Source organism: Elgaria multicarinata, chromosome 7 (genome assembly GCF_023053635.1).
Source record: "Elgaria multicarinata webbii isolate HBS135686 ecotype San Diego chromosome 7, rElgMul1.1.pri, whole genome shotgun sequence".
Taxonomy (NCBI): domain Eukaryota; kingdom Metazoa; phylum Chordata; class Lepidosauria; order Squamata; family Anguidae; genus Elgaria; species Elgaria multicarinata.
In genome coordinates this window covers 12,193,452-12,205,046 of record NC_086177.1, presented here as the reverse complement: position 1 = coordinate 12,205,046, position 11,595 = coordinate 12,193,452, and the positions used below count along the sequence as shown (strand labels likewise).

General features: G+C 38.1%; 1 protein-coding gene across 1 annotated transcript in view; it reads right to left on the bottom strand.

Moving 5' to 3' along the window:
- Positions 1-701: 701 nt before the first annotated feature.
- The window catches only part of LPCAT1 (lysophosphatidylcholine acyltransferase 1), a 46,066-nt gene continuing 35,172 nt past the window's right edge, over positions 702-11,595 (bottom strand). Inside the window, exons 8-14 of the mRNA XM_063129735.1 lie at positions 11,462-11,516; positions 10,311-10,393; positions 9,928-10,053; positions 7,470-7,623; positions 5,987-6,085; positions 4,324-4,462; positions 702-1,839 (exon numbers count right to left, since the gene is read on the bottom strand). Of these exons, the coding sequence (XP_062985805.1) occupies positions 1,682-1,839; positions 4,324-4,462; positions 5,987-6,085; positions 7,470-7,623; positions 9,928-10,053; positions 10,311-10,393; positions 11,462-11,516 (814 nt within the window). The 3' untranslated portion in view covers positions 702-1,681. The remainder of the gene's footprint in view (positions 1,840-4,323; positions 4,463-5,986; positions 6,086-7,469; positions 7,624-9,927; positions 10,054-10,310; positions 10,394-11,461; positions 11,517-11,595) is intronic.

Here is an 11,595-nt window from a genome sequence, read left to right as displayed (position 1 = left end):
CTTTTTTTAAAAAAATGTTGGCACAATTTTTAAAAAATGTTTTTTAAAAATGTACTGCTACAATGGTGCCAACCAGAAAGGTAATGCTGAAGAAGGGCTGAAGTGAAGAGGTGTGGCAGGCTCAACCTCCTGAAATGACCCTGAGTGGGGTGAGATAATATTTGACAGTTGGTTGGGAAGTCTGGTGAGCACAGGAGCCCGGAGGCTTTATTCAGGTTCGTTCCAGCTTGGGCACATAATGCTAAAACATGGCTTAGCCTTCTGTGTGAAACAGACCAGTGCTTCACACATAACACTAAGGCAAAGGGCATCCGAGGGTACAAAGGCAGAGGGTATCAGGAAAGCAAAGTTAAGTATGGTTGGGAGACCTTTCTGAAAAGTTGTAGAGCTACAACTTGTGAGCTCTGCAGGTGCTTATGAGGGATTTATGAGGGGCTGCTGATGTTAACAAAAGTTTATTTAATGCCTGTTCAATCTACACTATGCAATATGTTCTTTCTGTGCAAAAAGTCATACTATTGAAGCTGCTTTTAAAATGCACCGTGTTTAATGATCCTCCTCTAGAAAACCCAGTTGGAATAGCAACAGAAAAGACGGGGAAATATCCAGGGCTGTGTGCATTCTGTGATCATACCCAGAAGTACAGACATTAGAATTTAGTGCAGAACTAATCATCCTGAGAATTTTAACTTTTCTTTTTTTTTTTTTTTTTTTAAAAAAGCATGTTTCTAGACCTTAAAGCTGTGTAGATAAGCTTAAAACCATGTGGGCAAGCAGCTATTTTGGGGGTGAGGTAAGGTAATCTGAATTTCCAGTTTTCTGGGGCAGTGTTTCTCATGCCTGTGTAGTTTTTTGTCCTTGTTCAACAAAAGCAGAACTATACAAAATGCAGAAGTGTTCCTAATTTGCATGATTTATACAAACTTTGAAATTCAGCTTTTCATCAGTGTAGAATTTGGGTTACAGGATTTGAATATTTTTAGCACAGAATGCACAGAATCCTGGGAACCGTAATTCCCCTTGCCCTTTCTGAGGCTGCCACAGACTAAAAGTAAAAAAAAAAAAGTAATCTTGCAAGAAAAAAATAATAAAAACAATTCCTTAGTTAAAAATATTTTTTTGCATATTTTTCTTCCTCTATTTACTGAAATGGAAACAAGAAGGCCAAATTGAGCTTGTTTTGTTCAGAAGACAGTGACAATAGTCAGTAGTCAGCAGACCTGTCTTCACCTGAAAATGGAAAGCAGAACTTGACCCCCAAACAATTCCCTAAATCGGGATAATACTAATCACCGAAGTGCACTTGACACCATAGGAGCTACAGTATTCTTTACACATGCACACTTTGTAGGACACTTTGTACATGAAACTAAACAATGGGATATAAATATGCAAGCATCTTCTTTTTAAGTACACAAGAGAAAGTTCATTTACATTCTTAATTTTCCAAGACGCTGATGGGAAAATAAGATCTTCACAAAATGAAGCATGAAGACGGTCATTAATGCACTAAAATCTTCTCATTCTCTCTCTCTCTCTCTCTCTCTCTCTCCCCCTCCCATGCACACACGCTCCCTCTACCACACACCCCTCACATATTTCAGGTTATATAGCTGTGTGACTATGAAGAGCCCAAGACAGGACATACTCCTCTCACCAGAGGATGGTAGAATTGCTAATATTAATTCAGTTTCTTCTGTAGGCGATTTCTCCTATCTTCAGTAATTTCTGGGCTGAAGTCTGTACAGAAGCCATTAGGGGCAGGAGTCTCCATTTGGTCAGGATATAGATACTCCTCAGCAAAGTCTGGATATACTTCAGCAAATCTGTGGAAATCATCTAGAAACGGATAAAAGAAAGATTACATTTTAAGTATATAAAGTGACCGATATTTCTATTACTGGCACAGCTTCTCTCTCTTTTGTGGTACAATTTTGTAAGTCTCCTGAACAGTGATGGGTTGGATCCAGACTTATTCATGCTTAGAGTAGACCCAATGAAATCAATAGAATTACAAGTTCCATTAATTTAAATAGGTCTATTTTAAGCACGAGTGAGTCAGGATCCAACCAATATAGTACTTAATCCCCTACCCCAACTTTTTTATCTTTATGGAACATGTTCCATGTGGACTTCCCAGCTGAGAAACTGCTGAGCACTGCAGAAGTTTTGAAGGAACACATTGTACAGTGAATTAATGTTTTTATTATTTATTATTTATTTATTCAATTTGTACCCCGCCTATCTGCAAAATACCCTAGGGCGCTGACTAGGCCTTTTATATCCCCTATGTGAACTGTGGCTGAGAGTTTAAGAGAGCTGAAAGTTGTTTTGAAAAACGTTTGCCATGGTGTTTTGTCCCATGCACTGCTCCTATCGAACAGGTTTTGGATGAATTCTAAATACAGAAATCTGCACTACCTGTTAACCAGAGGTAAAAGTGGGATGACTGTATACAACACGAGCAGTGGTCTCTTTCCAACTGCTTTCAACTCGCTGAAAAAGCTATTGCTTGTTTCAAGCAAAGTACACAGCACAGAACACATCCAACACACTCCTTTGCTTGCATATTGCAGGAGACATTGATATTATTTATTTATTTATTTATTTATTGCATTTCTATACCGCCCAATAGCCGGAGCTCTCTGGGCGGTTCACAAAAATTAAAAACATTCAAAGTATAAAACAACAGTATAAAACCATAATATAAAATACAATATGAAAGCTCAACCAGATAAAAACAGCAGCCATGCAAAATTACAAATTTAACACACCAAGTTAAAATTTGTTTATAGACTGTTTAAATGTTGGGAGAATAAAAAGGTCTTCACCTGGCGTCTAAAAGCATATAACGTAGATGCCAAACGAACCTCCTTAGGGAGCTCATTCCACAGCCGGGGTGCCACAGCAGAGAAGGCCCTCCTCCTAGTAGCTGCCTGCCTCATTTCCTTTGGCAGGGGCTCGCGGAGAAGGACCCCTGAGGATGACCTTATAGTCCGGGCAGGTACATATGGGAGGAGGCGTTCCTTCAGATAGCCTGGCCCCAAGCCATTTAGGGCTTTAAATGTTAATACCAGCACTTTGAATCTGGCCTGGACTGGCAGCCAATGAAGCTGGAAAAGGACTGACGTGATGTGGTCTCGTCCACCTGCCCACCTTTCAGTCTCTTCCTTACCTCTTCTGCATTCCTTGCTTTTTCTCTCAGCCTCCTGTCAGCTGATCAGCAGCAGCATTTTGAATGATCCAAGGCTGCCCTGGCCATTCTCTTCTCTTTACCATCCCTTTCCAAAATGGCAGGTCCATTCCCCCCTCTCATCGCAGCTTTCCTTCCTCACTGATTAAGTGTCCTGTTGCTACTGAACATGCTTATTCCTCAATGGGCAGATTTTCATGAGGTTTTTTTTCTTTATAATTTGTTTAACTTCTGCAAACCTTGGTATTTCTCAAGCCAGACGATACCTCCCTCTTGAGAGTGTAGATGGTGCCATTTTAGCTACATAAGGATCACCGTTCAACCCTGAACTTCACACGTAGAGGGAATAATATGTTGCACTTTGGCGAGAAGTGGTGGAAAAGTAAGCCAAGGAGTTAATATGTGAGATCAGGCATTTGTTTTCTCTTGAGTTTCTGCATTGGCTTGTTTGTCTGTTCTGAACAGATCAGTGATTACATTAGACCAAACATTGTAGGATATGGACCTCAGCATGGAATAATATGCAAGCTTTAATTTTAGTGACCATAGCATGGCTGAGTGCAGTATAACGATAAAGTGTCAGACTAGGAGTACTGGGTTGACCCAGGTTCAAATTCCCTCTTGGATATGAAACTCACTGGATGGCCTTGGGCCAGTCACTTTCTCTCAGCCTAATCTCCCTCACAGGGTTGTTGTGAAGATAAAATATGGAGGTGGGGGGGAGGGGAGACATATTACCATATATGTTACCTTCAGCAAAAGACAGGTTATAAATCTAACAAGCAAATAATTATGATCCATATAGTCTCATCCAGAAAGAATGACACAGTGGCCTGGTTCAGATAACACGCTCAAGCAGCATGGTTGAGCGTGTTGTCTGAACCAGGCCATTGGCTAAGGAACATGTATCCTATACTCTGCAGTACTAGCCACTGAGCTCCAGGCAGCTCTGCAGATACCATTCATCTCCACAGGACATGCCTGATCCCATGTACACTGGTGGTGCTATATAAACAAATAATAATAATAATAATAATAATAATAATAATAATAATAATAATAATAATAATAATACCCATACAAAAGCTCTTTCTGGTCCATGGATTTTTAAAACCATTTCATAGACTTACCATATGTAATTTTCCCTCTTTCTTTGTCATTTATAGCTCTAAAAAGGTTTGACACATTAAGGTCTGACACACCCATGGCAGTCTTTAGAATGCAAGTTAAATCTTCTTCTGTTAGAGCTCCCGATGCTGACTCATACATCTGTGAACAAAAATGTAGGCATATGATTTGTTGTGCCAGCATAGCAACGTATTTAAACTAGTTTTACTGCTAAATAAAGGATTTAAAGCTAAAGATTTGTGTGGTTATCAGTTTTCCCCATAATAAAAATAATAAATAAACCTCCCACTTCCTCGATAGCAGCTGTGCTGATCCTTAAGCCATCTTTCTTTTCCCTATAGAATTTAAATTGCAAATTTACTCTTTACTCTTATGGGTGTGAACTGTTTATTTATTGATACAACTTATTAGTTGTCTTTCCCCCTGCAAGTAGTACTAAACTGCATAAAAACACAAAGGCCAATCACAATACTAAATGCCAGTTAAAATAACAATCTCTCAACATCTGCTAGAAGAGACCAAAGAGCCATGCATCACTAGCCTGATGGAACAGAGAAGCTTTCATTTGTACCTCCATTACAAATGGAGGCTGCAATCTAGTGGGCCACCATGGGAAACATTCCTTAGGTTTGGCACCACAAGGAAGAAAACTAACTTAGGTGCTGAGGACAGAGAGCATTTGCAAGTACTGATAAATTTAGTATGCCCTTGAGTCTTTTGATTTACTGCCTCTTTTTTATCCTTTGAGGATTGCGCTGTTTTACTAGTTATGCTTTGATTAGCTGATATATTTTATACTATACTTACGGGCCTTGGGGGTTCTGACAAGTTATAAATACTTTAAAATAAATAAAACAAACCGGAGTGCATCTAACCCAGAGCAGAGCCTCCCCAGATGTGCTTAGGATAAGGGGAGGCCCATGCAGGAGAAGGTAGTTCTGCAGATATTCTGATCCCAGATACACATAGCTTGGCTTTCACTTACATCCCTTGATTTCTCAGTGTTTAATGACTCACTGCTGAATGTGTGAACCACCTTTACTGAAAGAGTGAGTTACTATGAGTTCTTTTGTTTTGTTAGCTGCTCTTCAGCTGTGGCTCACAAAATAAAATATTAACACAATAAAAATAGAATCACAGAATAGTAGAGTTGGAAGGGGCCTACAAGGCCATCGAGTCCAATCCCCTGCTCAATGCAGGAATCCACCCTAAAGCATCCCCGACAGATGGTTGTCCAGCTGCCTCTTGAAGGCCTCTAACTGATATGAAAAGTTGTCTCTGTGATGCATTGCATTTCTGATGGATCATTTAGAAATACAGATTGCCACTTATTGCATTCATCAAGCAACGAGCATGTGAACTAGCTCTGACTTACCCATTTGCTCTCACAGCAACAATTTGCATAGCATCATGCTCCTGCTGATGTAAAAGAACAGGGTACAACAGATTGCTGCTGATTTTGAAGGCAAAAATGCCCGTTCATGAACATGTCTGTTAAGTACAGTTAGGTACAGCAGCTGCAAAGTCAAGTAATGACTTCAAATTAATTGCCGAGGATAGGAAGTTGTTGTGGTGTCTAGTTCAATATCAATTTCGCCTGTTTTGAAAATACAGCATTGTTTATAAATAGCTTTTAAAATAACTGAAATAAAAGCTGCTACTTGCCTCAAAAGCCAACTGTATTGTTTGCAAAGTTTTGGATGGCGTACAGACTACTGACAAAGCGGTCACATATTCTCGTAAGTCAATCAGACCATCTTCCTTCTGTTAAGAGAAAGAATCACAACTATATTACCAATTTCATAGGAAGTACCCACTGAAAAAAGTAACACTCTGAAATTCACATGTAAAAAGCACGTACAAACTTCTTGCACAAAGATGTGCAAACACAGACTTCCAAAGATTTAGGATTAAAATTAAATATGTATTGATTTTTAATGGACTGGTGTAACTAAATCCTTTTCAGTTTTTGAAAATCTCACATAAGTGCCAATTGTTTCACAGAAAGAGGATTTAGGGACTGTGCCAAAATACTACATTGTTATTTTAATATTTATTTATTACATTTTTATACCGCCCAATAGCCAAAGCTCTCTGGGCGGTTCACAAAAATTAAAACCATCATAAAACAACCAACAGGTTAAAAACACAAATACAAAATACAGTATAAAAAGCACAACCAGGATAAAACCACGCAGCAAAATTGATATAAGGTTAAAACACAGAGTTAAAACAGTATAATTTAATACCATCTTTCTGATGACACACTGTTGTGCATTGACCTGGTTCGAATGACATGACAGCCCACCATGTGGTAATTAAACCTCAGGGTACTGTAGCACCTGCCATCTGCTTTAAAATTATGCATGGCTCGTTTAATCCTCAAACAGCCCCCTTTGCCTGGGTTCAGACAACATGAGGCCATGGCAAATCCTGGCCAGGGCTTACATATTCATAATGGTAGCCTGCACACAATGCAGTTTCTCGTGGGTAAATTAACCCACGATGGGTTCTTGTCTTGTGTGAACTTGCCCACTGTGCTTGTTATATATGTGGACACAAACAGAAAGACGCAGTTTGGTGCGTAAAATAAATATGAATGAAAATACAATAGGCTAGGCAACATTCAATGTCGTGCAACAGAACTTTCCCATTCGTTCCTCCGCCCTGCAGCTCCTTGTGAACTCCCAAATTCTGTTGCAGAAGGTCCCCCTATCCTCTAGGGCAAATTTTGGGTTAATGCAGGCGGACTACAGAGGGAACATGAACCTGTTCTTCTGGCTGTTGCCATTCCATTGGCAGACGGGCAAAACTAGATTTCACCCACTGTAACCATTTTCCACAGTAGAAAAGCAGTACTTCTTTGAGGTAAAATGGTGTTCAGCAGCCAATAAAACACACCTTTTAAGACCACACATGTTCACACAACAGGCAAAAGGCATCTGAACAAGAACATCTGAATTTAGTAATCATATTTCTAGGAATTTATATTTCTTAATATAAACAGGCAATTTCTACATTAATGCTATATTAGCCACACAACTTAAAACTGCATTCTCAGCATGACCCGAGAGAATGATCTAGGTTTTAATTCAAATAATAAAAGAGAAAGTTTATTTAGAAAGGTCAAAACTGCTGCATTTCTTACCTCATCAAAAAGTGCAAACATGTTTTCTAATGTGTCAGAAACTGGGACTTCCAAGTATTCAGCAAACTCCTTGAGACTGACCCTTTTGCCTTTCATTCTCTTAGCACTTTCTGAATATGTATCAAGTTCTTTTTCAAGTTTCTCTGGCTTTAATCTAAAATTGGAGAAGAAAATTATTATTTATTTTATTTCATTTTTATTTATTACATTTTTATACCGTCCAATAGCTGAAGCTCTCGGGGCGGTTCACAAAAATTAAAACCATAATAAAACAACCAACAGGTTAAAAACACAAATACAAAATACAGTATAAAAAGCACAACCAGGATAAAACTACATAGCAAAAATTGATATAAGATGGAAAGACAGAGTTAAAACAGTAAGATTTAAATTTAAGTTAAAATTGTGTTAAAATACTGAGAGAATAAAAAGGTCTTCAGCTGGTGATGAAAAGAGTACAGTGTAGGTGCCATGAGCTCTGGGGAGCTCATTCCACAGCTGGGGTGCCACAGCGGAGAAAGCCCTCCTCCTAGTACCCACCTGCCTCACTTCCTTTGCAGGGGCTCATGGAGAAGGGCCCCGGTGGATGATCTTAAGGTCTGGGCAGGTACATATGGGAGGAGGCGTTCCTTCAAATAACCTGGCCCCAAACCATTTAGGGCTTTGAATGTCAATACCAGCACTTTGAATCGGGCCCGGACCCGGACCTTTGCAAGTAATATTTTTGGAAAAAACTTCCTACTATTTTTTGCATTAGCTAAAATCTGACTATCATGAATAACTTGGATTTGCAACTGGGTAGTTTGTGGTTTACTTGGTTTTCCTCACAGGGTAACAAGAGATCAAAGCTAGAATCTTCACTCTGATTTTCTACATCTTTTTGTACTGTCATAGTATATTCATACATGCATTCCGATATTTGCCGTTTGAAATGGTAGCGTCCCCAAAATCTTAAACCATTTAGTTTATCTTAACGTACAGGTGGCTTTCAGAAAAATGGGGAACCTTCTGATAGAACTTTCCCTTTCTGAAAATTCAATTCAATTGAATAACCAAAACTGTCAAAAATGATCCCAGTTTCAACAAACACAAGTTCTTGCAGTTGTAGTAAAAAGATACCCAGCTTTAAAAGAGATCTATAGATTTAAGCAATGTTGAATCTGTTATTTGTACAAAGCACAATCACTCTTCCTCACATCTAATATAAGGAAAATAAGGATGACTTTTCCTTCTGGTTTGTATGAAAAGTTAGAAGATAATCGTTTCATCCCAGAAGGCAAATTGTAGCTTTCCTTATTAGAACCACAGTTAACTGAAATCAGGAATGCTTAGCTGAAATAAGTAGCAATATGCCTTTTATAATTTCATCTTACATAATGGTTCAGTTCAGACAACACGTTTCTTAACAGTGGTTTTAGAACTCCATGGTGGAGTTTTTACACCACCATTGAGAAATGTGCTGTGGAGTTTTTTGGGAAAACACTCCATGCTGAATATCCACGCTGTGTAGAGGAGAGTTCCTGCACAACCGTTGTGTTGTGTGTTGTGTGTAGGGCTCCACAGAGTGTTGCATTGAGTTGTTGTTATTATTATTTATATACCGCCCCATAGGCAAAGCTCTCTGGGTGGTTTACAAAAGTTAAAAACAGTGAACAAGTTAGAAACAGTGACTTTTCCCACTGGCTACAGAGTTCCTTGGCAAGAGCGGCAAAAGGAGATAGTGCTGCTCTAGGAAAGCCACTGGGATTATTTTTTTGCACCAGTGGGTGATGGGATATCATCGGGAGGACTGGAGGAGGAGAGAGGGCAGAGGAACTGTCAATCAAACATTGCAATGGATTTTACTCAACTGCATGAAAGCCCATAGTTGCACAATGGTGGAGTTAGAACATGCTGTGTGGGAAGTACCCCCTAAAAACTCAACTGTTGAGTGGAATTTTCACACTGTGTTGATGAACGTGTTGCCTGAACTGAGCCAATATTGATAGTCCTTGATGTTGTATAGCTTTTGAAACCATTTTGGTTATGATCCATTAATCTAATATTCCAAAAAAAAATTTTTTTTAAAAAAAGAAAATACTAAAGGTGGCAGTTTCTTCACAATGAGAAGTGGTAACTTCTTCTCTCACTGCCCAGTTGCTTAATTTTTTAAATTTTGATTTTATGAGGTTACAAAGCATTTTAAATATTCAATTGTAAGTTTTTACATCTTAATAAATCTTTTTTATTATTATTAAATTTTTATTCATTTTCAACACTATATAAACATAGATAAACATTACCAAAATATAACTGAAACAAAACACAATAAGAAAAAAAACACATCAAATATCTGCTGCATACATATTGAATGATTGTTGAGTACAAATATCAAAAACTATTACATATACCTTATCATACTACAACATCTTCGTTCTTAACATAAAAGTGCACCCCCCATCTTAATAAATCTACTCACCCAAGACTTCTTACAAGTTTTGCAAATTCTAAGAGACAAGTGTTTGAAGGGAGGCGGAGTTGTCCTTCAGCCAAAGCCAGTTGGCAGTCTTCAAAAGTATAGTCTGTTACTGGAACTCCCAAAGCCCTTGAGTAAAAGAAGTAGGTATTTATACAAGCACAATTTACTTTATTTATAATATCTTGCATATAAAGGAACAATTGCTTTTATTGGACAAAACCTAAACACTACCCTAAACTTCAGGTCATGGTATGTCATTTTATGGGAAGAGAATCTTTCATCAGAATAATTTAAAAGCTCCCATACATTGAAAAACAGGGATAGAGAGATATCAAAATAAGTAGGTACTGCAGCTGTTCTTTCTGAAATGCCAGCTAACTTACTTTGCCATTACACGTCTCACATTATTTGCATACAAAGATGGGTTTTTCCTTTCTTCTTCAGAAGGTACATACACAGGCAAGAACTGCAAGTAGTAAAAACAGAATCAAATTTCAACACAACCTCATTATCATATCACAAAAATCACACATAAAGTATATTGCTTTTAAGAGGATTGCAGTAACAGGGATAAACATTAAAGAACAAAATACAAAAACACATACACCCAACCCTGAAGTTTTTACATACATCATTTAGGAGTAGCAGTAATATGACATATATTAAGGTTTTCAGTTTTTCACTCAGTCGTGTGCTTACTATAAAATTACTTGTTGGTTCTTTAAAAAATAAATGACTATTTTGGTGCAAACTGCTGTGGTTATCTTTTTCCCTCCATGCTGTCCTTCTCTTGCATTTCCTACCACTTAAGCCATTTTAAATCGGAAAAATATTATTTTCCTCTTTAAAAGAGCCCTGCAGGTGTAAAATGTGGTTGTAAAAACAACACAGATGACCAACATGCCCATGCCATTCTCTAATGATTTTGGTTAATTTTATTGTTCTTTTGACACTACCTCCTCATTGCAAGGACAGCGAGCGAGTGTATAAACAGTAACACCATTGCTCTCTTCCCTTGCACTACAGAGAGGTTTATCACATGACATTAAAATCCTGCATTCTTATCAGGCTTTCTTCTTACAGTTTCTTTTTGGGTTTACGATGGGCTCCTTTAGATGGCAGACATATGATTTGAATTGAAAATTTCCTTTCTCGGCAATAGGTTCGATGAAACAGCACCATCTATTGGCTATATTATAGCGCAATACTGACATTGCACACTGCTAATATGCCGCATTAACTTTTATTTCAGCTTATCTCCGATCTTCTTAAAAGCAGGATAAACTTCAAAAAGTGTGAGAGAAACTCTGGAGGTTGACAACACCAAGTATAGGGCTGGCAATTGTCCATGACGGGACGATCATGAACATGCAATAAAAGCCTCATGTAGAAATGCTCTGCATCTATGCTGATTTTTGTATTATTTTGTAGCTGAACTGTACATAAGCATACAATGGCTATTGGGTTTCTTTTAGTTGACTCAGGTAAGTATGCATAGGACTTCAGACTATGACACTGCTAATTTTATACTAACCTCTATTTCCACAAAATTATGAAACTGACATAAAGTAAGCCACAGAATTTTCAACCTTAGGGGGAGAGAAAAAAAAGAAAATCGTTTTTTAATTTTCAAGAGTATATAGTATTATCAATTCTGCAATGAACACT